General features: G+C 33.6%; 3 protein-coding genes across 6 annotated transcripts; all 3 read right to left on the reverse strand.

Moving 5' to 3' along the window:
* Positions 1-1,927: 1,927 nt before the first annotated feature.
* On the reverse strand, positions 1,928-20,467 carry LOC124426502 (T-box transcription factor TBX1). 4 transcript variants are annotated; one of them, XM_046968242.1, is made up of 6 exons: positions 8,234-8,465; positions 4,005-4,384; positions 3,559-3,919; positions 2,998-3,473; positions 2,548-2,938; positions 1,928-2,451 (listed from the first exon to the last, which is right to left on the reverse strand). In XM_046968242.1, the coding sequence occupies exons 2-6, from the start codon at positions 4,096-4,098 to the stop codon at positions 2,043-2,045; spliced, it is 1,731 nt and encodes a 576-aa protein (XP_046824198.1). In that variant the 5' UTR covers positions 4,099-4,384; positions 8,234-8,465; the 3' UTR covers positions 1,928-2,042. The 4 variants fall into 4 exon arrangements, with proteins under 4 accessions (XP_046824198.1, XP_046824195.1, XP_046824194.1 ...); XM_046968239.1 differs by lacking the exons at positions 4,005-4,384; positions 8,234-8,465 and adding an exon at positions 19,103-20,467 and having other exon boundaries at positions 2,548-2,929; XM_046968238.1 differs by lacking the exons at positions 4,005-4,384; positions 8,234-8,465 and adding an exon at positions 19,103-20,467.
* LOC124426503 (splicing factor ESS-2 homolog) lies at positions 4,570-6,798 on the reverse strand. The gene is made up of 2 exons (XM_046968244.1): positions 5,187-6,798; positions 4,570-5,098 (listed from the first exon to the last, which is right to left on the reverse strand). The coding sequence occupies exons 1-2, from the start codon at positions 6,335-6,337 to the stop codon at positions 4,792-4,794; spliced, it is 1,458 nt and encodes a 485-aa protein (XP_046824200.1). The 5' UTR covers positions 6,338-6,798; the 3' UTR covers positions 4,570-4,791.
* A 477-nt stretch (positions 20,468-20,944) lies between the features above and the next one.
* LOC124426504 (serine/threonine-protein phosphatase alpha-2 isoform) lies at positions 20,945-25,790 on the reverse strand. Its single transcript, XM_046968245.1, has 5 exons — positions 25,534-25,790; positions 24,447-24,578; positions 24,067-24,297; positions 23,503-23,831; positions 20,945-23,410 (listed from the first exon to the last, which is right to left on the reverse strand). The coding sequence occupies exons 1-5, from the start codon at positions 25,586-25,588 to the stop codon at positions 23,171-23,173; spliced, it is 987 nt and encodes a 328-aa protein (XP_046824201.1). The 5' UTR covers positions 25,589-25,790; the 3' UTR covers positions 20,945-23,170.
* Between the last annotated feature and the right edge of the window lie 197 nt (positions 25,791-25,987).

Consider the following 25,987-nt stretch of genomic DNA (forward strand, 5'->3'; position numbering starts at 1 on the left):
GTTTTCAAAAAGGAAGGTGCCGCTTTATATAGTTGGAGATTTACAAATTCAGATCGAGATTTGGCACGATGCTCGTGCGATATCTTAACAACATCAAAGATAATAAATCGTAACATAGAACATGATGATATCATTGCAATCGTCATTTATATTCGATTAATAAGAGATTACTCTTTTATGAAATTTCTCACGTTGTTTTTATTTTTTATCTTGTGTTGTCACATGGTTCATATTCACGTTCTTCCGTCATAATGAGAGATCAAAATTAATATAACATCGTATATTTACGGCAAGTATCCTTTGTTTATTATGAAAATTCAAGGGATATGATAATCAATGAACTTTTGTAATACACTTTTTCTTATCATGTTTACTGCATATATTTTTGTTTATATCTTCGTAAATGTGATAATTTTTGGTTTGTATATTAAAGAAGAAGTAATACAATAATCAAAAGAATTGTATTCGTGACTTTTAACTTAATTTGATATTTCGTAAACAGATAAAAATTTGTTGATTTTCAACGTGTGATATATGAGTGTATTTATGTGAAAAAATATTTAGTAACGTACATTGCTAGAAATAGGAAGTAATTATTGTCTGCGATCTTGTTATGGCACATATCTTTTACCAATTATAGTGATTTGTAATTTAATTCTTTTTCTATGACATTTTTTAAAATAAATTATCAGTATATGTGAATATTTAGATCGATATTTATAATAGACTATGGGTTCGTAATATAACTGGTTAATATAAATAATTAAATGTCAGAACAACGTCTTAGTTTATTGTAAATACTAGTTATGTCATTTAAAATCCTGACGAATTATTATATTTGCAAATATATTAAAATACTGACGATCTTTATATCGATCGATGTAATACTGATCATTTATATTACCTACTGATTATTTATTATAAATATTGATTATTTATTTAAAATACTGATAAATAATTTTTTAAAATACCAAATCAATAAGTACCAGCCATACGAAGGTCGATGATTTTTCATTGTTACGTTTCAGAGTGAATACATAATTAATGAATATATATTTCATTCAGTACCTTCAAACATCCATTAATTAAATCTCAAGATATTATTTCACGCGAAGTGATTTATTCACGACGATACGACAATTTACAGTAGCATATGTAAATGAAACAAATCATGTTACTAACACCAAAAGAACGGCGTATCGTAAAGTTCATCTACGTGGTTTGAAGGAGAGAAAGAGAAAGAGAGAGAGAGAGAGAGAGAGAGAGAGAAAAGAAGGAAAAAGACAAAATATTCTCACAGTAAGGTCATGCCCTGGGCCTAGCTTTGGAGATTCTTTAAATAGAAAGACGGCCGCCTTTCTCTCTCTCTCTCTCTCTCTCTCTCTTTCATGGATACATTATGCTTCCTTCGAGACAATCATCGTGTTCTGCCATGTGGTCTTGAACCAGCACGCGGATTCCCTTTTCTCGGCCGTAGCGTTTTATGATGCGTTGACAGCCGTGCTTTAGGTTAAGGAAGTCGAAGGCAGACCATAAATTTCGATGTACGCAAACATAAGAGGAGGATCTTCGTGGATGAGTTTGTTCGCGTTACAAATCGGCTTGACTCTTAAACAGTCCTTTGAAAATCAACTAAAATTCATCTTTTATATATATATATATATATATATATATACACACACATATATATATATATATATATGCCTACTAATATATATCTGGATACTTTGAAAATTATTTTAATACGTAAAACGGTTAGTTATCGTATAATCTGAATATAATTATTCGAAGATATATTATTTCCAATGGTTTTTGAGAGAGGAGAATAGATATCGGTGTGTAATTATTAAATTAATTTTTATAGATATCATAAATAATGTTTTATTTTAATATATATATACATTTACTAAATGTATCACATCTTTGAAGTAAATATCTTATACTCGAAGCGAAATGGCACAATAAAGATTTCAAACGATACGTTTGATATTTAACAGACAATTAGAATTTTTCTATAAATTTAAGCGGGCTAAGGTAGGTCATCATTTAAAGCACGTAGACGATACCGAATGTTTTCGTGCTGCATTGCGTAATCTAGCAATGATTCCCGATTCTGGGCCAAATTGGTTGTCCTCGTTGATTTCAATGTTATCGACGTTGTAATTATAAGTATTCGTGTCAATCTCTTCAATGTCTCTTGGTGTCTCTGTTTCGACATCGTTTTTAATTATTATAGATCCTGGTATATAACCTGGTAAAGGAGGTCCAATGGGTCCGCAAGATCCTGTTGATTTATATCCTACATTTGTTCCAGTTAATTTTCCACCTACGCCATTTTCTTCTCCATTTGGTAGATTTCTTTGGTCCATTCCTTGAGGATTTAACGAAGGTGTGTTTGTGGCGAGGCCTGATTCGACAACATTTAAATCGATTGGTCGGTAACCTACGTCTCTGAAATAATTGAAATTACATAATTAAATTTTAATGATAATTATAAAAATTAGATATATCTTCGATTGTATTTATCTCGTAATACTCTTTCCTTACCCGTAACTTAAAAAGTTCGTCCTGACGCGATTGACTTGTTCTCTCTGTTCCAAGTTTTCACGTTCCATAGCTTCAAGTTCGGCAAGATTATCTTCCTCGTCGTCGTTCTCGCCGATTATTATAGAACTCGCAGGAGAGTGTTTCAATTCGACAATAGGCTTATCGACGATAACAAGTTTTTCTTCGGGTATATCAATCAATTTCTTTTCTTTCTTTGCTTCGATCGGCAATGTTCTATGTCCAAACGATATACTTCCCTCTGATATTAATTTCTTTCCTTTATTATAATATATTTGTGGTGCAACCAGATTTTTATAAGCAAGAGTCAATGATATGGGATCTGCTGGTAATTGGTCTTGTGGTCGACGTTGCGATGGAATTCCTATTAAATCTAATAGATAAATCATCTTTGTTCGCATTAAAATAATATTTATCGTAAAAGTTACTTACCACCTTGAACAGGAGTGTTGTAGATTTTATAAGAGCTAGTGTAACCTCCGTTTCCAAATTCAGATTGAGGCAATCCGATAGTAGTTCCAAAAGGAGTAGGAATATCGTTAATGATGCTAGAGGTACTGTAACTTCCACTTCCGAATACCGATTGAGACAATCCATTAGGAGTTCCGAAAGGATTAGAAATATCATAGATATTCCTAGAGGTTCCATAATTTCCATTTCCCAATGGAGATAATCCGCTAGGAGTTCCGGATTCTGATTGAGGCAATCCGATAGGAGTTCCGATATGATGTGTCACGCTAGAAGGATTGCCGCGAATACCCGATATGTATTTAATGCATTCTTGATAAGGACTACCTCGACAACATTTCATTTTAACAGGATACGCAGGAGTTACTTTAACGCGTGTTCCCAATGTTAATGCCGTTAGTTTGCTCGATGGATTGCAAAGATTGCTAACAGGCGAGAAACTGTTGAAAGATCATTCGAATTATTCATCATCTTAATATAAGAAAAATCTCATTGGATATGTTTAATTTATATCACTTTACCTACCTGGGTACTATTTGAACGTTTTTATCCGAAGAAGTAGGTTCTGTTTGAATGGTGACACTGGTCAACTCGGAGGGAGAATATTTATTCGGGACGTCTAGAGTGATCGATGGATTAGAAATACTACTACTTGGATTTAAGGTATTATCAATTACATTAGTAACAGTAGTGTCCGATTGTGTAGTCACAGTTGTGAAATCCGGTATAATCAATGTATTAGTTTGCGTTTCAGAACATCCCGATTTTCCACCTTCACGAATTGTTACAGCTTCATTTATTACTTCTGGTGATACATGATACTGTATAGGTTTCGTCACTTCGGCAGCTTGAACGACGATGTCATTACAGCTACATGGATTTTTACCTGATAATTTAATATCAATGCATTAACGTAAACAAGTACATTTGATTAAAATTCAATATATGATAAAAATTCAATATTCGAATACCTGATCCAAGATCGCCACAAGTGCATCCATCTTGAGCCAAGATAGAAGAAACCAAGAGCAATAACGTTAAACCCTTTATCCAAGTCGACGACATTATCACGTAGTTACTTTTTACTCTGTACTTGATTATTACTCTTCTTTTCTCTCATTTATATAAGAATTCCATCCGATTGAAAGAAAGGATGTTGCAATGATTTTTTATTATGTCGTTCGTTTCATTTTGTTGTTGTCATTTTATTCCGCGTCTTTGCCTCGTCTTTATTCATAACTATATACACTTCCGGCTTTTGCGGACATTATTTTGTTTATCGCTCTTAATTTCTTCCGGCATATTTCTTGGTTATTAAAAGGATCATCGAGGTATCGGTGTATTTTATTTCCTTGTTGTAAAAAAAAAAAAAATACAAGACGTGACCGAAAATAGAATACAATGCGTGACATATACGAATAAATTAAATCGTAAGAAAAATTTTATTGCGAGAACATAAAGGAGGAAATATCTTTTGAAAAATTATTATCAAAACTTTAGTTGAAATGTTGCAAATTTAAAAAAGAAATCGGGACATTCGTTGAAAAACTAAAAGCATTATATTTCGTTGTTTATCATACATAGTATTAATTTATAATAATCGCTATTATACAATAATTTTATTCTTATTATTAAAGTTCGTATTTACAAGGTTCGTACATTTTCTATATTCACCAATATGGTAATATTATTTATTTGCAGTATGCAAAATATCGTTTATAACATCGGTATTAAATCCACATATTTGTCTTTATTTATTCACTTATTAAAGAAATCAGAAGCCCTTTGTCTTTGAGGTGGTAAATTGAGTAAATTGTCTGTTAGAACAGGACCGTCCGATCTTCGACTACTACCATTACTTCTTTCCGATGTTGAATCTGTGTCACGTTTTAATGGTGTATTTGCCCTAGGTGTAGTCGGTGTCCTAATACCTATAGAGGGTGTTCTCGATGAAGAAACTCTTCGGGGTGAAGGAGTATGCGCAATACGAAGCTTTTGAGTTGCCAGTCTTCTTGCAGCAGGTGACATTGTACTTAACCGGTCGATGGTCGATCTTGGAGAAGGCCTATAATAAGGAAATCAAGTAAAATAATAAAAACGTAAAATTCAAGCCTAATTAAAATAAAAATAAAACAGTTCATTTTCATACTTACGTCGCCAATGATTTTCTTGCTGCTTCGAGTGCTTTATTCTTCCTATCTCTATGTCGTTCACCAGCTTTCTCAGCTAATTGTAAAGCGATCTGTTCTCTTTTTGGTGGTTCTGCCATTCTGAACGAAGGACCTTGACTAGTTCTCAACAATGGAGTATCACCGCCATCTAACCTAAAAGGAGTTCCTTCAATTTCACCCCATGTCATCAATGGACTTTCACATTCTCCTGGTCGAGGACTAGGTGTAGCTACAAAACTATATCCATTCACCCTTGGTGCTGCATTCTTTACAACTTCCTTTCCATCTACCCCGATTTTGCCATCATTAACTTTTGACTGATGTTTTGCCAATTCATTAATAGTTTCTTTATTCTGTTGTTCATTGAATGGATTCATTCTCAGTCGTGTATTCTCATGCATTACCATTTGTTTTCTTCTCGCTAAATCTACCTTTTCATCCGGTGTTAATTCTACACCATCAGGAATATACATAATATAATTTTTATTCTTGTAATTCCAAGTGTCCAATACCGGTTGTCTCTTATTTTCATTTTCAATGGCTAAAGAACTGTTGTTAGATTTTTCTACAGTAAGTAAATTTGATTTTTCTTCGGCTTCATAAAGCCATGCATATTTTAATTTACGTCTTCTCTCAGCTTCAACCATCATTTCTTCAAAACTTGCATTATCCTCGCTAGTATTAATACTTAAAAATGTATCTAAACCTACTCTATCTTCTATATCTTTCTCCTTTGACTCAGTTTTACAAGGTATATCTCTGGTCACTTTTATAGATCTAAACTGTTCATCTTCTGACTCATCCTTATGTATTGGTGTTTCAAATGTAGCTGGACTGGCAGGTCTCTCCGTAGCAGGTCGACCAGAACTATATTTCTCATAAAGTTCTCTCATTCTTTTCACATCATTTTGTTCTAACGCATCCAAATATTGATTCTGAGCTTGAAGCTTTTCAAGATGTGGAAAAAAATCTCTTTGTATAATTTCTCCCATCTTTTCAATATATGTATCTTCGTCTAAAATTTTCGAATGAATGTGTTTACTTTTCTTTGCAACACCAATTGGTTTTTTAAAAATCGCCAAGTCATTTAGATTTTTAGCAGCTTCGAGTGCCCGAGATCCAGGAGTTTCCATAATTTATTTTATATAAAATAACCATAACACATAAACGTTTAACACATAAATATTTTTTTTTTCTTCGAGAAAACTTGCAACATAAACGAAATATACGTCACAGTTATTTGCATCAAATGTAGTGGTACGCAATTCGTTTAATGATTTCACCACTGTTGAGCGCTGACAGCATTAAGTTTTTTCATATTCCCCCGTTATTGGCGCTAATGTCGCTTCAACGTAGCGTCATCTGACGTGGCAAATAATAACTGTTTCCTTTTTTACCGACAGAATTTATCGAGTAATCTGAAGTCTGTTACGTATTAAAAAATTTCAAAAATAATGCATATCTTTTCGAAGTCATCGATTTTATTAAAAATATTCAATCGTTCGATGATTAATTATTATTGTACGTTATATATTCACGAAATGATTTGACATTTACAATTCAAATGTTCAATTCTGCGAATGAAATCGAAATCATCATCATCATTCCAAATGTAATCAATCTGGACGAAATACGCAAAGCTATGATCGCAACAAAAAAAAAAGGTAAGACAACAATTTTTCCAATTTCTATAATACTATATCTCTTCTTTTGAATAATCGAATATTTACAAAAAGAAAAAAAGAAATAATAATTAAAGATTGACAATACATTTAATATCCGTTAAAAGGATCAAAGTCGAAAACGCAGTAAGTTTTCCAATGCAAGAAAGACGATCAAAATTTATCGAGATAATAAAAAAAAAATAATAATAACAAAAAAAATATATATATATATATAGGTCGACCGATTATACATTTTCACATGTACATACGTACGTAAACGTGGGTACATATTTTATTGATGACAATAGCAGAACTATGTGGGAAGGTAAAGACACGATCGAGTTACGAGCAATAGTCGAGATGATATTTTCGTACAGTGAGAGAATAACAGTGCAGTACACGGTACACAGTAAGATGAGATAGTATGAGATAAAATGAGATAGAATAGTCTTCTCGTATTGCTGCGTCTGTGGCCTCGAGATCGGTTCAGATTTGGGAGAAAGAGAAAGAAAGAAAGAACGAGAGAGAGAGAGAGAGAGTGAGAGAGAGAGAGAGAGAGGTGCGTGTGTGTGTGTGAGAGAAAGAGAGAGAAAGGTGAAGAAGAAAAGCAAAAGATCGTAAGAAGAGAGCGAGGGCGAACGTAGAAGAAGAGAAGGAGAAAGAAGAAGAAGAAGAAACGGAGGATTCGTGCGAGGTGTTGGAGAAGTACGATGACAGACATATGAGGATTCCAGCGGCGAGATAGGATATGCGCGGCGAATACACGTCGCCTTCCGAAATCTACCTTACGATTATCTCACACCCACTTTCTAACCTCTACTTTTATATCACTAACAATATTATTTCGTTAAATCATTAACTTAATAACCCAATTTTAATTCAATTTCATCGAGCCTCGACACAAAATTACGTTTCATTATCGAACGATTTTTCAAATACATTGAATTATGTGTATATATATATATATATACATATGTATATTAATATTAATCGTATTAGAATTAGGTGTGATAAAAAAGAAAATTATTGAAATAATAAGAAATTATTCCTTATTATACCAATGGAGAAAGTTGTAAGAAGAAAGGAAAAGAAAAAATAAAAACAAAAAGAAAAAAAGAACAAAAGAAAAAAGAAAATTGCAGAATAACTCGTTAGATTTGTTAAAATTTTCATATTTAATTTTAGTTTTGAAAACTCGCGCGCACTTACGCATAAATACACATAACCACGTCTACGTCTTTATCTTTATACTTTGGCGATATGTATGCGTATAAGATATAAACAAAGATAAATAAGAAATAAGATCGCCTTGAAAATTTGATATCAAAATTATACCAATCGGTTCTTAGCACGTGGCCATCTTACCTCTCTTTTTCCCTTTCACTCTCTCTCTCTCTCTCTCTCTCTCTCTCTCTCTCTCACTCACTCTATTTCACTCGCTCTTTCTCTGAAAGTCTCGCAAAGATCGTCCCCTCTATTTACATCGTAAAATAAACTTTTTCAATCTTGGAAAGAGAGATTCACGGTCAACGTCTGTCTTCGCTCGGAGAGATCGCTTAAACGGTTTTCATTACGTTGACGGATATGTCCGCGTGCTTCTTCCTCCTTCACAGAACCTAGCTATATATATATATATGTATATATATATATATATATATATATATTTGATAATATTTATAAAATGAAAGACTCGTTTCGACATTGAGCGACCTAACAAAATGGTAGGATACATTTGACATATCACCATTAGAGAAGAGAAAGCCGTCCGCGAAGGATCGTCGCAAATTTTATACGTACTTTCGTTAATCTTAAATGTTATATATCTCTGCGTTCATTATTATATCAACGAGAGAACAGGCACACACACACAAATTATTGATTAAATTTTGTACTTTAAAAGCAAATACGAAGATTCATTCTGATCGTATTTATCGTTAATACGATTTCTAACCTCTTTTTTTCTTTTTGTTTGTTCCTTTTTTTTGTTGTTAAATTCTTTATATATATATATATATATATGCTCCTATAACATATATTGTTTTAGAACATTTCAGACATTTTTACCAGTCTCTCTATAATTCGTTCTTAACATTGTAACATATATTGGCAATACACATAACATTATATATTGATAAAAGTATCATTATAATCTATAAATATTTGTGTCATTTTATACAATCTTAAAAGAAAAAAAAAAGAAAAAAGAAAGAAAGAAAGAAAAAAAGAAAGAAGAAGTTATCCGATTATAATAATTATTACTGTTACATTTTGTCAAACATTATATCATCGATAAGATAATAATATCTATATATTGAAAACTGATAGTAACTATTTGTTGTTGAACGACGATGTTAAAGTTACAACGAAGAATTAGAAAGATGCTTTTTCGAGAGAAAGAGGAAGTCGAGGAACACGAATCATAGGTCGGTCGCGTACGAGACGCGAACGCGCAAGTTCATATCCTGCGGTACCAGCCGTACAAGAATATGGCCGCAATGACAGATTTACAGATTCCAGCCATCGCCTTGTCCTCTTCTTCGGGATTCTTAAAGCGTATATCCAACGAGAGCAAGACGCGTCGCCTCGTCTCGAATGGCCGGAGTGCACGTCAAATCGCACCTCGAATGTTTACGCTTTACGTCCGCAACCTTCCTCTCCGTTCACTAATACTATCCACCACCATCTCTCTTTTACTTCCTTGCTCTTCTCCTCCACCTCCACCTCCTCCACCTCCTCCTTCTTTACCACCTCTTTTATTTTCTTTTTTTTTCTTTCGGCTTTGCTACTTTTCCTTTCGTCTACCATCACGTTCTGTTTTCTTCTCTCTCTCTCTCTCTCTCTCTCTATCTCTCTTTTTTTCTTTTTTTTTCTTGGTTTGTTTTGTATTTTTATTTTGTTTCTTTTTCCTTGTTTCCTTTTCTCCTCTTCTCTGCCCTTTTCATTTATTAAATTCTTTTTGCGAGAAGATACGTATTTGATGGTACGAGAGAGAGGGAGGAAGAGAGAGAAAGAAGGTATTTACTTGCATTTTTGAGAATATTATAAAAAAAATATTTCTCGAGAAAGATCTTCCCGGGAAGAGTGATTTTCTTTTAAGAAAACTTTAATGAATGCAACTTTTTTTTTTAAGATAATTCTAGACTTCTGCGAAACAAAAAGAAAAAAAGAGAAAAAGAGAAAAAGAGAAAAAGGGAGAAAGAAAAGTAATTTTTGTCTTCGTTCGAGCATAGTAAAAAGTTAGAAACAAATTTTCTGGAGTAATTTAGATTTCGTAGATTAGGAAATGGTAATAATCAAAGATAAATGTGGATTATAAGTTTCTGCGAATGAAAGAGAGATTAAGAGAGAGAGAGAGAGAGAGAGAGAGAGAGAGAGAGAGAGAGAGAGAGAAAGAGAGAAGTAACTAATTTTTGTCTTCATTAGAATAGAACGAAAAGTTAGAAACAAATTTTGGAATTGGCTCGAAAACTATAAAAGCCTCTCTTTCGAGACAGCGATACGGATCGCGACTCGCAAGCGTGCTCGTACGGTTACCTCCTGGCGAAATCCATGGCGATGACGGATTCATGGCCCGTGGGATGCAAGACGTTTCCTCCTCTCCTCTCTCTTTTCCTCCTTTTTTCCGGCAAATTCAACCGAGCGATTCATTTGTCGGTCTTTGATCCGCGACCAACGAGGCACACTCGGAAAATTAGGGAGATTTATTACCCTCTTCCTTGGAATATACACACACACATCTCATACATTTTTTTTTTAATTTTTTTTTTTTATATATATATATATTTTTTTCCACTTTCCTCGTCACCTGTTCTCATGATAAAAATTGAAAATTTTCATTCAAACGACATTCTGCTCCATTATTCTTTTTTTTTTTGTTTTTTTTTAAGTATTATATTCAAAGAATATCATTTTTATATTTCGTATTTTAAGAATTAATTAATGACATGTGTATCGTCGTATATTATATGTATCTAATATGTACATTTTTATTTTGTGATTGTGTAGATATTCCAATTGGATAGAACTGATATAGAAAAATATAAAAATTGTCGAATGATGATTTAATGAAGATTAAAAGGAATTTTCAGATTTAGTTTTTTATAAATTAGCACAAATCACATATGTGCATTATATTCTAATTAAATAGTACTCTAATTAATAGTATATATATATATACATATTTAGATAATTTAGAAAAGGTCATAAAAAATTAGAATTTTATATTTAATAAATTAGAAAATCACAAATGTGTAGATTAATTGGACGGTATATATAATAAATATACGAATTATCAAATGAAAATTTAGCAAAGATTATTTTCGTATTACGTAATATTTTGTATGTTTTCAAATCAATTCCACTTAATGCTTATCTTAAGCAATTATCTTTTCTTAAACATATACACGCATATGTAATCTGTATACGAATACATTGTTATTGTTATATTAGCGGTTAAAACTAAGATGAAAGAGAAATGTCTCGTAAATTTGTCCAATTCCAGGACGACTTTGTCGAAAGGACACAACCGACGGCATCGTCGGTGTTCCGTTTATCTTGAAACGATCTTTTATTTTCACTCGCTCTACGAAGTAGTGTCTTTGAGAGTATCTTTTTTTTTTTTATGTGAAATAAACCGAGAACGGTGATGGTGATTATGGTGATGGTGGTGGTAGCAGTAAAGAGGAAGAAGAAACGATGTCGCTTGACCTTTCGACGGGCCAATTCTTTTACGTTCGTTTTCTACGAGACCCTATAGTGTAAGTGAAAAGATGAAAGAATATAAGAGTGAGATAAGGGCGTCGACCGTGCATACGCAACCCTTAACTCGCGAAAAACTCTTTTACGGCCGGCGCCGTCACGGGCCGTCGCGCGCGATTCGTACTTTTAAGTCGAAAATGGAAAGGGTAAAAAGGACCACCGGTTTTGACATCTCTTATAGTTTGTATTTAAGTATATCTTTATCCATCTGGTGAATTCAATTGGTTGCACATCCGTGCGTTACAAGATTATATCAAATATTTATTAATTTAATCCTCTATAATTCTGTATTTCTTTTTTTGTTTTTTTTTCTTATCTCGTATTTACTAAATAATAAAAGACATTTATTAATTTTCATTCTTATGGTTGCTTGATAACTGGAATAGATTTTCTTTTTCTTTCTCTTTTCTTTCCCTCCCTCTAAAAATTTTTCATACAAAAAAATAAATCGTTCATCAAAAGGATTAACGACAATTTCGATCCACGTTCGAATGATATTAATAATTATTTTGTAGAATAAAAAATAATTCGACGTTAACGAATGATGTCCCATTAAAATGGTCTACAGTGACCCTCATTGATGAATTCTCAGTGCTTGAATCAAGGACATAATGAAATGTATTTTTCAAAATATTTAGTAAAACTCAGTCGTAACCGCGAAACGTTCCTCGCCAATGAGAAAATGTATCCGTGGTCATTAAGGATACGCTAATATGTTTACACAGCGTCGTTTCATGCTCGGTCATCAATCAAGAGGCGTCCGTCTCTCCGTAGGTGCCGCGTGCATCAGGGTCCATTGCCAGAAGCTACTCAAATTCGAGAAGAGAAGTGATATAAGTATTTACAGGATCTAACAAGCTTTCTTATTTTCATTTTCTCATTTATTTGTATATATATAAATAATAATAATAATAATAATACGAGAAATAATTTGTGAAAATGGTTCTTTCAACATTTTAACACATTGTTAATCGATCGCGAATATACTCATGTGTTGCTCATACTAGTATACACGTATGTATGTACGTATGTAAATGCAACTTATGTAATTATTAAAATATACAATTATTTATATAATTATTACAGAAGATAATATGATTTTTTCGTCATTAATAGTGTCTCCTTAGTTTTTATATATTAATGATTTTTATTCGGATCTTTTCAATAATTCAATAACGATAATTTTAATTTAATTCTGAACATAATCGGTGAACGATGTGTGTTTAATAAAAAAAAAAGAGAAAAAAAAAACAAGAACAGGATGTCTCAAACTTCGTAAGGGAGAAATTTGATAGGTATATAAAGAAAGTGAACCAGTCCGAGTTATATCGAAACTCATTGTATTTTCGCTTTTTTTTTTTGGACAAAAAGTAGACTAGTACATACCTACGTAAAGGAAAGTCACTTATCTTTTTTGGAGTAAATATCGAACGATAACGCATCGAAATTCTTTTTTATTAGATGAGAACGTAACTTCTCTCTAAACCTAAAAGTACAATGGCACGATACTCATGGCATAATTTATTAAGGCACTTAACGGTCCCGCACTCTCATGGGTTGTCACGGAGCGTTTACATTCCCGTCTTGGCTCAAGAGAGCGTTTTAGGCTCGTTCGGCATTTGAGATACCTCGTATAAATAGACGCACTTTGCTCCTACAAAAGGCACTTTCCTTCTTGGACGACGTTACGTCGAACCTACGATCGAAATGGCTAACATTTTAATACAAATCCCAAGATACATATATATGCATATACATATATATATTTGAGACAATATCAAATCTTTCGTAACCAATACGTCATTGGAAAATATATTTAACGTTTAATATAAATAAGATAAAATCTCTACAAAATACATATTATGTTTAGATCCACGATATAATCTGGCAATCTTAACAATAAATGTGTAACGTTGTTTTAATTGCTTTGGTTTAAACACGTATCATCGACTCGATCACGTTTATGTATATACATAGATAGATAGATAGATAGATAGATGGATAGATAGATAGATAGATAGATAGATAAATAGATATATAGATACGATTATAGAGGATTATCGTGGTCCATAAAGAGAAGTACCAGGATGGGTATGATGAGGATGAGGATGAGAATGAGGATGAGGATGAGGATAATGAAGGGAATTGACATGAGGGTTGGATTGTCCGTGATGATGGGGATGAGGTGGCGGCGGGGGTGGGGGAGGAGGGGGATAAGTGGACCAAGGTCCTGGAGTAGCGGTCGCGTAAAACTGATGATGATGTTCTTGACTCGACAAACCGGGTATTTGCATTCCCTGAGATATTATAGCATTCGGATATCCGCTTGTTGTAAGGACATTGGCGTTTGCGTTTACGTTACTCGTGCCACTCGGTGCCGATCTTTTTGCGGGATTTTGTATTGCCGAAGATACCGCTACGGTTTCGCAATCGTCGGATTCGCAATCTCGGAATCCTTTAGCGAATGGATTACTAGCGATTTTCAATTGGGTGATACGATGATTTTGATAGGCCGTTACCGCGGTGAATCTCGTTTCTGGGAAGGAAAATGTCTTGAAGTTTTCCGTCCTTGGATCTGGCGCTGAACCTGGTGGTGAGGGTGCGACTACAACGTGACATCTTGGTTGATATCGGTGCATCGAATTTAAGATGATCTGAAAGAGTAGAGTCCAAGAGAAAAAAAAAAAGAAAAAAAAGAAAAGAAATGGTTTTATGTTAAATCGTTTTCGACGAACGTTGATCTCGCTTAAAAGAAAGAGAGAAAGAGAGAAAGAGAGAGAGAGAGAGAAAGAGAGAGAGAGAGAGAAAGAGAGAGAGAGAGAGAAAGAGAGAGAGAGAGAGAAAGAGAGAATGGAAAAGGGGCGGGGATAAGAGAGAGGGAAATAAGGAAAGAAAAGTGAACGCAACACACGTGAGGGAAGGAAGAAGAGAAGGAAGAAGCACCACAGGGGGGCGGTCACAATGTTTGACAGGCAGAAGAGAACCGGTGACTAATTAGTGTAAAAACTAACCCCCGACCCAACGGCAATACGACACCCTTCTTCGTTCTTTCCTATGCGTACGCTAATGTGCATATGCCTTGACGAAGAGAAGACGATCAAGAGAGAAAGAAGAGAGGCAGATAGATAGATAGAGAGAAAGAGAGAGAGAGAGAGCACGTGTGTCGCGCCGCTCGCTAAGTAAGAAAAAGAAGAAGAGAAAGCCAAGAAGAGGCTTTGCCTTGCGCCCGGTGGAAAATGCGTGTGGCCCGAAACAAGCAATCGAATCTCTTCTCTTCTCTTCTCTTCCTCCTCTCTTCCCTTCTCTTCTCTTCTCTCTCTCTCTCTCTCTCTCCTCTTCTCTTGTCTTCTCTCCTCTTCTCTTGTCTTGTCTTTTACTTTTCTTTCTCTTTTACCCAGACTTTACGTCCATACGCCCTTTTTTCCTTCTCTTTTCCTTTTTTCTTTTCTTTTTTTTTTTTTTTTTCGACGAACGTCTCTCCCATACTCCCGTCAAACCTTATTCTTCTTCCTCTTTGAGTAAATCTATGCCACGCAAAAATAAAAATAAAAATAAAAATAAAAATAAAATTAAAATTAAAAATAGAAAAAGAGAGAAAAGTAAAGAAAGGAGAAAAAGAAAACTCGAGCACGAGAACGGCATGCGATCCGGAAAGCGATTCCCTCTTCGATAGGATACGTCAATTAAGAGACTCGTATTCTCAAACATTCTTTAGTACCACCTCCTTTAAGATTTTTTTCTATGGACCTGTAACACATTTTTCCGTAAGCAATTAAAAGAACAAACTGGCCTGTTTGTTTCTACTCTGACTCTTCTTTCTTTCTTTCTTTCTTTCTCTTTCTCTCTCTCTCTCTCTCTCTCTCTCTCTCTCTCTCTCTGTATCTCTCTTTCTTTCTCTCTCTCTCTTTCTCTCTCTCTATGTTCCCCTTTTTGGTGTCAAAGGTCTTCTTACACGGCGAGCAATAAATTTTCGAAAGGAACGCGAGCAGAGGGCGCGAGACTCTGCTCTCTTTCAAGGATTCCGTGACCGTCGAAAAATAGAGGGACGTTCCCAGTAGAAAGGCGTGTCGTTCGTTTCCAAGATGTATCTTATCAAATGTCGATCGTCCGTATTTCGAAGCAATTCTATTAGTAAAAGCAAAAACCAAAGTAATACGAGTCGCGGAAAAATCAACGAATACATCTCTCTCTTTCTCTTTCTCTCTTTCTCTCTCTTTTTCTGTTTCTCTATCAATTCTTTTTTTCTTTTTTTATTTTTTATTATTTTCTTCTAATCAATCGATTGATTTTAACGAACCACACGCGCACATACACAATGTAAATAGATAGTCTATATACTTTTTGGTTACATTTGTAATACCGATTCTATCGGTCGTCTACCTTTCAAATGAATCGATACGTCCCGTTTAAAAGTGACTCGATCGATTGATTTGGCACGACAGATAGATCCCGATTATTTTTGGCCACTCAATTCTAAATACGCATGTTGTTACGTTGCGTTCGATTGTGAGAAAAAGAATCGACTTCTAAACTGTTCCGAGCATCGACCCCTTTTTTTGCTTTATTTATTTTTTTTTCCTTTCTTTCCTTCTTTCTTTCTTTCTTTCTTACGTACCTTCTTTTTTTTTTCTTTCTTTCTTTCTTTCTTTCATCTATCGTCGACTCTGAGTTCGTAAATTAGCGATTTTTAATGTAAATCGATGATTATATGTAAGGAGTTGTTGAAAGAAGTAAGATTTATGGTTATAATCAATTTCTTTTCTCTCTCTCTTTCTCTCTTTTTCTCCTCTCTTTTTTTCTCTCTTTTTTTTTTCTCTCTTTTCTCTCAAGCAAAACGTCTCTAAGTTTACCTTAATACTAGTGTATTGTTTGTAACTAAGATTTATGATGAATTTGAATTAGAACAGAACCGTTAAAAGCTGATAATTTATGTATAAATCCTTTTTTTATATATCGTTTTTCCTTCAGTCATGGTGTATATATATATATATATATATATATATATATATATATGCACGATATGTATATAAAATTTTATAACTCATTTCTAATATAAAACATTTTTCAAACTTACTGACTGCTGTGAATTCTTTCGTATATTCGACCTATTTTCCCATACTTTCGTCTTTTCGTTTATTTTATCCGTGTTTACATTATATTCTAAACGTACGATATTCCATGCCATCGTGGCGACAGGAGAAAGAGATCGATTTAAAACTTAAAGATCTAAGACGATCACAGCTTATTTTGCGTTTGGTAAATCTCGCGAGTATGCTGTTTAAATATATAATATTTAGATGCTTTAAGAAAAATGAATATCCTATCTGATATGATTATATTTATGTCTAATGATTTATATTTACAGCCATCTTTAAACAAATTTTGTAACAATTTTTCATGGGAATATCTAAATTTTCTTTTTATATAAAAATTTCTTAATATAATTATATTTCTGAAATATTGTAGAACTAATTTATAATGATTTTAAGGCTCTTTGAATTGTCACAATTTGCTTTAGATTTTGATGATATTTATAGTATTCATAATAGTCGAAATGATCCAGAAAATACATATATGTACGTATATACAAATTCTATTTGTTAATTTTCTATCTTTTCTTTTTCTATTAATTATTTTATATGTTTTGACGTATAAAGGCGTAAAAAAAAAAACAGGAAAAATAAATCAATAAAATAGTATAGTAGAAATGCGAAGAAGATTATTTTACGGATCGTTGATCGATGATAATAGATCGTAATTTGATTCTATACGTAAAGAAGAGGCAGCTTTGTTGAGGAATGTTAAACTTTGAGGAAAAAAGAAAAAGAAAAATATAAAAATAAATAGAAAAATGAACGAGAATTGCCAAAGTAATATTTCTTTCTCGCGAAAAGAGTGATGGTCGGTGACTCTTGGGTGACTTATAATTTCTGGTTAAACGGCACGGTCTCGTATCTCAGGTCAATTAAAGCGAACTCGTCCGAAACGACAAACACGTGGAAGAAAAGAGAAGGAACGTTGTCGCCGTCGGCATCGTCATCGAAAACACGATGCATTTTTCACTCTACTTTATTACTAGGGTACTTTAAAAGAAGCATCTCCTCAAGAGAGAAAGAAAGAAAAAGAGAGAGAGAGAGGGAGAGAAAGAGAGAGAGAGAGAGGGAGAGAGAGAGAGAGAGTTTTAACGAGGACTGGAAAAGAAACGAAAATGAAGGAAGGGATAGATTTGAAGAAGATTCAAGTAGACAATTTTGAATCTCTGAAGGATGATAAGTTTGACGGACTTACATGGCCGTTGTCATCGAGTTGATTATTAGTGAGCTTGAGTTTGTCAAAAGAGACCGGTTGCTTCATCCAATGGGCTCCGCTGGCAGGACTATCAGGATGCATGTGAATCCTTGGTGGTGATACTGGATCGGCCCTACCAGCGACTACCCAGGCGCTGCTGTGAAATGCGTATCTATATCTCTTGTCGTCGCACGGAACAAAATCCATCACCAAAAGATACTCCGTATTTGGATCCAAACCAAAGAGTCGACACTGAAAATGTGGTCACTTTCTTCTGTCATTTCCTTCCCGTTCTCTTTCTGTTTTTTTTTTGTTTTTCTATTTTTTTCTTTTGTTCTTTCCTCTTCGAAGGAATAAAGGATGGGACTTGAGACGGATGATTGAGACGGTTGAGGAAAATTTTGATTGGTTTTATAAGTTCTCACCTGAAAAGTAGGAAACATTCTTCTTCCAGCTTTGGTAACGATCATTTCCGTTCCCAATTGATGAAATTCTTCCCAAAGCGGTTTAGCTTCGAGCGCTGCCCCAGCTCCAGCGAGTGCCGGATGAAGTGGTCTCTTCGATGAACCAATTTCTTCCGTACCCTCGTCGCTTCTACGTCGATGATGATTGTGATGATGATGGTGATGATGATGATGATGATTATTATTATTATTATTATTATTATTATTATGATTATTATGATGATCCCCGTGATGTCGATTATTATTATTCCTGTCGTTTCGACCGTCCGCGGAAGAGGTGGACGACGAAGACGACGACGATGTTGCTACCACCACGGCTACTGCCGGCGGATTCGAAGCGTGCGACGCCAAAGACGACTTACTTAAATTCGGACTTCGGGATCGTTTTACTCTTCCTGCGCTTTGTAGACACGCTAAGATAAATGGGGCGAATTGTTTAACGTATACCTTTAATCGATACGATAAAGAAACAGAGAAACATAAAGAGATAGAAATATACATACGTACGTACATACATAAATAGATATGTTACGTTTATAGAATTTCATTGTCGAATGTTTCACATGTGAAATTATTTACGATAAAGGTACGCACGCACTTGTAAACGTGAACGATAATAACGTGAAACATAAAGAACATAAGAATAAAAAGAATAATGTAGAACCGAACGGATGTAATTAGTAAATAAAGGGTAAGTTAGATAAGCACGATCCAACAATCTCACCTTCCATTTGTTGCATCGGCGATGGTACCATCGATAATTGTTGATGATGTTGCTGTTGCGTCGGCCATTGTTGTTGGTAGCAGCAATCGGCACCACCAATATCACGTTGTTCTTCTTGCTGCTCTTGCATAATTAACTTATACTCGAAGGACACATCGAACAAATCACGATATCTTTGTAGTTTAATATGATATATCTTTACGAAACACTTTTCCTTTGCTTTATCAATATGTATCTATGTATATTCTCAATGGACCGATATGCGATATGCGTGACACTTTAAAACAACACTTCAAATCGATTCGACATGTTTCTTCCAGGTATGGACGAGAAATGTTTTTACTTTTTTTTTTGCTTTTCTTCTTTTTGTATTTTTTTTTTTTTTGTTTTTTTGTTTCTCTTTAATGTTTATATTTGCGAAGACACAGGAGAGAATTAGAAAGAAGTGGAAGAAAAGAATGACGATGTAGCAGATGATGATGATGACGACGATAACGACGACGAAGAAGAAGAAGAAGAAGAAGAAGAAGAAGGAGAAGAAAAAGAAGAAGAAAAAGATGATGATGACGATGACGATGATGAAGACGAAGAAGTCGACTTAGTATTCTCCGTTCTCCGTTCTAAGTCACAGAATTTGACCGAATTTCGTATTGGAGCCGTTGACAGCTAGGCGTATCACAAGAAGAGGGGTACCAAGGCAGAAATAATGATCTCAAAACTTGCCGACCGACCGATCGTCAACGGGACTTGTCCTCGCCTCGAAGAACGTTTGCTGACAAGGAAGGATTTCTACAGAAAGAGAGAAAGAGAGAGAGAGAAAGGGAAGAGAGAGAGAGAGAGAGAGAGAGAGAGAGAGAAGAGAGAGAGAGAGAAAATCTCGGACGATGAAATCGGATGATGATTCAGAAAGGACTCTCTGCCGGCAACTACCCCCGCTAGTGATCTTATCATCGGAACATCATTCTCTCTCTCCTCTCCCTCTTTCTCTTTCTCTCTCTTTCCCTCTCTCAAATCGTCCAAGAGAAAAGCTGAAAGAGCTACGGGCGGAGGTGCCACGTGAAAGGAGGGGTTTCTCGAAGAACCTCCTACATGGACACCCACGCGTACTAGAAAGCCAAGTTTCCTTCTGACGCCTCAACTTAGCATCGTTCTTTTGGCTCTCTCACCGAAAGGCGGAGTCCCGCCTCTTTTCTCTTTCTCTCTTACTCTTACTCTTACTCTTTCTCTATTTCGTTCTCTCTCTCTCTCTCTCTCTCTCTCTTTTTCTTTCTCTTTCTCTCTTTCCCTATCTCTTTTCTTTAAGGGTAGCAGAACCAATTTCTCAGCCAAACGAAATCCAACTCTCAGCGACTATACGTGAGGCCTTCTAAACAACTTTACACACATATATGTATATATATATATATATATATATATATATATATATATATATATGCGTGTGTGTATCTACCTTTACGTTCATTTACATTTTCTCATACAGTTCATACGGATCTGATAGTAATACATCGTCATTTAAATTTTTAATATAGTATAGTACTTATCTAATTTGTCAAAGAAAAAAGAATGAGTAGAAAAGAAAAAACAGGAACAAAGAATTAATCAGAAGTAATAGATATTTGTTTACTTAATCACTTATGTATGTATTATCTTTCATCGATGAATTACTTAGAATTTGCTCTTTGAAAAGTTTTAAGTAAGAGTTGTAACAAATTATCGTCGTGAGTTTAATCGTTTAATTATTTGTTGTAAATATATATATATATATATATATATATATATATATATATATATATATCTTGATGTTGGTGGAAAAATACAGTGGTAAGAAATACACGATCTGGCTAAAATTGTAGTTTACGAATTTATTGTTTAATATCCGCTATTATTATTGTAATTGCATTGTAATAGCATAGTACCAATACTGTTATCTTATATGTAGGTATGTATGTATGTATGTATATATGTATGTATGTATTTATTTATTTATTTATTTACGCGCATACAAGTAGACGTGTGTGTATGTGATAAAATCAAATAACTGATGGCATACGTGCAACGAATAAGAAAAAAGTAAAAGTTACAATTCATAACGAAATGGCGTGTTATGTTAAAGGGACGTTGTTCGTTTAAACAAGGAGCTAATGTTTTACCGAGTTTTTCGCTATGATTTATTTATAAAAAAGGAAACTTTTAATATACAAGTATTAGAGAGGCAAAATAATTGATTCCGGTATATATATATTTTTTTCTTTTTTTTTTCTCTTTTCAAAATAAAGAAAAGAATCGTTATGCATTTTATATAAAATGCATCAAATATATAATAATAATAATAATAATAATAATAATAATAATAATAATAATAATAATAGTAATAATAATAATAATAATAGTAATAATAGTACGGAGGAGAGGAAATAAAAAACAGAAAACTATATGATTGTGATAACGATAAGGACAGTTTTATCCTGCCATAATAAGTAGGACAACACACACACACACACACGCGCGCACACACACGCACATTCGTGTCGAAAAAAGATTAATATCCATGTGATGTAAAATATTTCTCTTTTTCCATGTTTTTCTATTAAAATTTCTGAACGTAACGCTCAACTACACTTGCGTTATACGTATTTTTATTTGAAACGTTATTTTAACGACATATTATTACTTCTCATGTTTATTGTTTAATAATGATATCGAGCAAGAATCCGGAGAAGCTTTGCAGCGCTATACTACTATACTCATTTACGTTAGTTTCCTTCTCATCGTATTATAACGAGTTATTCACGCAATACGTAGGATACGATCGAACGTTTGATTAAAAAAAATGAACTATTTTATTTGTTTATAAGGGTTCTACAAAAGAATGAAACTCAATTTCATTTTATATATCTCGCATGTATTTTTTTTTCTTTTTTTTTTTCTTTTTTCTTTATTTATTTATTTATTTTTTTTTCTTTTTTTTCTTCTTTTTTTTTTTTATATATATATATAAAGACGTTCATTACGCAAATCCATTGATTCATTTATACCAATCTGTTTTATGAAGTTTGTGCGAGCGTTCTTTTTATTTTCTTTCAGAGAAACGTTGAGCTTCGATTATAATAATATTACTTTGTACAAGATTCGTATGGACGTATTACAGTCGATAGTTTACGATCATAGGCAGTCACTAATAATATATTATCGCGCTTACATATCGTATATTATTTTGCTATAATAAAATTGCCAGATATCTTTTTTTCTTTTTTTTTTTTTGGTCGTATCGCGTTATTACAAATGAAATTTAAGCGAAACAAAATAATATATATATATGTATATATAATTTGATGTCACAGTTTTGACAGAACTATATAAAAGCTGCAAGAGTGCTAAATATTACAGTTCAGAGATCGTTTTATCGAACGAGTGATAGCTATTATTATTATTATTTATTTATTTATTATTATTATTTATTTATTTATTTATTTATTATTATTATTATTATTAGTATTATTATTATTATTATTATTATTAGTATTATAAGATCTACGTCATTTTAATCAAATTTTTCGTCCTTTATGCCCGGTGTTTATTATTTTTGTTCCTTTTTTTTTACCTCCTCGTTAATTCGTGCCTTTTCTTAAAACATATATATATATATTTTTTTTGTTTGTTTATTATTCCATATTTAAGTCGACCGTGCATACGTACACACAGAAATCAATTTCCGATCGATATATTCTACTTTACCGTAACTGAATTACTTTCATTATCTTTTTTTCAAATCTCTTGCGAATAACGAGCAACGCCTCTCCGGATTATACCTACCATTTTGTTAAGTAGTCATTGCGTATTTTTTTTCTTTTCTTTTCTTTTTTTTTTTGTTTTTCTTTTTCTTTTCTTTTGAATCAACTCCCTATGTTTCACAATGAATTAATAGCAACTCGCATTTATAAGAATTCCAAATGTCAAAAAAAAAAAAAAACAAAAAAAAAAAAAACAAAAAAAAAACAAAAAATAACGGACGTGGGAAACGGTAGATAGATCCTAAGTTTTTTGCGTCCAAAAACCATTCTAATAATTTCACTTCTTCTTATTTTTGTTATTTGCACCTCGTGGAGGTGTTACCGGTCTTCCTGCATTCAGACCGCCATAAGTGAATTTCCTTTTATCTGCTGGCTTTAAAATTTGGAAACTGCACATGAGCGTCTCGTCTACCGACATCATGGCACCAGCATTATCAAATTCGCCACAATAATTTGGAGCCGAAAATAGAGTTACCAATTGTCGCTTTGCAAAAAATTCATAGCCATCTTCAACTACCTGGAATTTTAATGAAACCAATAAAATATCAATTCATCTAAATTAAAACTTTGAATATTGAATGAGAAAAAAGGGAAATGTATATACTTTACCTGATGTGCACGGCATATCAGATCAAAATCGTGTTTATGTAAAAATTTAGCAACTATCTCTGCGCCAAATGTGAAAGATACGCCACGATCATTCTCACCCCAACCCATAGTATCTTTATCTGGATCAGACCATAATAAATCACAAAGAAGTCCTTGATCTGGCACATCCGTTGGTCGCATGATACGTCTGATTTGTTCCATGCTTTGAAGATCCGGACTCAAACCACCATGACAACAAAATATTTTCTCATCGACAATAGCAGCAACAGGTAAACAATTGAAGCAATCCGTAAAAGTTTTCCACAACTTAATGTTGTATCGGCGTTTACCTGAAATATTATTCAATATGATTAATAAATTTAAAAAAAAAAAAGCAAAAACCTGTCACAAATGTCGTTACATGAGTTTATTAAGAAAAAAAAAAAAAAGAAATAGAATTAATCTTTTCTTACTTTCACATATATCTATTGTAAGTAATGAAAAGATAAACATATTGAATATGAATTGCCTCAAAAGAAGGAAGGAAAATGAATTATTGATATTTTAATTTTACAAAATACTTACATTCGTCATAAAATCCATATATCCTGTTAATAGAAGCACATTCATGGTTACCTCTGAGTAAGAAAAAGTTTTCAGGGTACTTGATCTTATAGGCAAGAAGAAGACAAATGGTTTCTAAAGATTGTTTTCCTCTATCAACGTAATCTCCTAAAAAGAGATAATTGCTTTCGGGTGGAAATCCACCGTATTCAAAAAGTCGCAATAAGTCGTAATATTGACCATGAATATCACCTTAAAAAGGAAAATCATTAATCGAGCTTCAATTGAATACATTAATATCAAGCGGTTTTTATTTTTATTCTTTTTTTTTTTTTTTTTTTTTTTTTTTTTTTTTTTTTTTTTTTTTTTGGAGTAATCCATTGTATTTTATAAAAACTTACCACATATTTTAAGCGGTGCTTCAAGTTCTAGCAAAATAGGCTGTGACAGAAAAATTTCACGGGATTTGAGACAAAGTCCCCGAATTTCTCCTTCGGACAATTGTACATTTTTTCCTGGTCTAGCACCTCGTACTAATAAAATGAAATATATTACAATACATATATTTTGCTATAGTGATAAATATATAAAGATATATATATACATATATATATATATACATAGATAATATATATACATATATATAGATAATATATATATATATATATATATATATTTTATCTTGTTTTTCAAATATAAATGATAAGAAAACAAAAATATGAAAGAACAAGTAAGGTCAAGAGTGTATGATGGCGTTGGAAAATCTTGGACTTTATGGTTCAAATTTAATACATGATATATTCGTGTTTTTTTAGAAATTACAGGACAGGCAGATACGCAAGCGCGTATACGCAAATCTAACACAGAAGCACGCACCCTTGATCGAATATTTGCATGAATCAGCATGAGCTCTTAATATAGCTAATAGGTAGAATCTATAATAAACAAGACATTGGTGGCGACATCGGCGATATTCGTGCAAACAATATTTTTACTATCGCGAAGAAGAAAGATTATGTATTTTAGTGTAAAACCAAAGAGAATCGGACCTCGCCCAAACGTCCCAATAATTCGAGTACGGTTGTCAACCTCATTTTTATGTAAACAAACCATCGATAATAATCTACCTCTTTTTCTTTCCTTTCTATCTCTCTCTCTCTCTCTCTCTCTCCCCCTCACTCTCTCTCTCTCTCTCACTCACTCGATTTCTTTAATATGATCGGTCGTGTTTAGATTATATTGCGTAATCGGTATAAAGAAAGGTTCGAGAAAAAAAAAAAATAGATACATATGTCGATGGATAAAAGAGGAAGAAAAAAAAAAGAAAAGAAAAGAAAAAAAAAATACAGAAAATAATACGAAGGAGAAATGAAAGTTATTCGAAAGATGAACTTAACGAAGGTAAGAAGTCGTGAAAGGGTGACGCGGCTTACTCTTTATTCCGTTTCATACCCCCCTCTTAAGGACGACGATCGAGCAGAGCTTTACCTTCTAACAATCGACCTATGATGCTGTCAATGTTTAACTTGTCGGTCTCAGCCATCGGACCGGAGTTTCGTGCGCGTACCGGGCTTCACACGGAGCACCTTGATACGAGGATGACTCTTGATTCTTCTGGATTTTAATCCGCCTAACACAATGCACTTTATCGTCTTCGCGGTTTTCGACAAGGTACCCGCAATGGCCGCCCGGACAACCGCGCACTCCACTCCCTTCAGTTCTCTTTCTCGTTCTTTCTCTCTCTCTCTCTCTCTCTCACTCTCACTCTCTCTCTCTCTCTCTCTCTCTCTCTTTCTCCCTCCCTTCTTCTTTTCTGCCGCCAAGCTCTTTCCCCTACCACTTCATAACTCCGAGCCAACGGTTATGTCGCTACAACTGGCCGCAACATTTTTTTCGTTACATGCGCATTCGAAGCAAGCGATCATTTCAAACAACTTTGGAC

The sequence above is a fragment of the Vespa crabro genome, chromosome 9, assembly GCF_910589235.1.
Source record: "Vespa crabro chromosome 9, iyVesCrab1.2, whole genome shotgun sequence".
Taxonomy (NCBI): Eukaryota; Metazoa; Arthropoda; class Insecta; order Hymenoptera; family Vespidae; genus Vespa; species Vespa crabro.

Coding starts and splice junctions, on each gene's coding strand:
- LOC124426503 (XM_046968244.1), bottom strand. CDS start 6,337: ATGGAAACTCCTGGATCTCGGGCACTCGAAGCTGCTAAAAATCTAAAT. Junction 5,099..5,186: donor GCAAGAAAATCATTGGCGAC/GTAAGTATGAAA, acceptor TCCTTATTATAG/GCCTTCTCCAAGATCGACCA.
- LOC124426504 (XM_046968245.1), bottom strand. CDS start 25,588: ATGGCTGAGACCGACAAGTTAAACATTGACAGCATCATAGGTCGATTG. Junction 24,298..24,446: donor AGCACCGCTTAAAATATGTG/GTAAGTTTTTAT, acceptor TTCCTTTTTAAG/GTGATATTCATGGTCAATAT. Junction 23,411..23,502: donor TGATATGCCGTGCACATCAG/GTAAAGTATATA, acceptor TTAAAATTCCAG/GTAGTTGAAGATGGCTATGA.
- LOC124426502 (XM_046968238.1), bottom strand. CDS start 19,232: ATGCAAGAGCAGCAAGAAGAACAACGTGATATTGGTGGTGCCGATTGC. Junction 3,920..19,102: donor GCCGATGCAACAAATGGAAG/GTGAGATTGTTG, acceptor TTAAATTATCAG/GTAAAAATCCATGTAGCTGT. Junction 2,452..2,547: donor ACGAACTTTTTAAGTTACGG/GTAAGGAAAGAG, acceptor CAATTATTTCAG/AGACGTAGGTTACCGACCAA.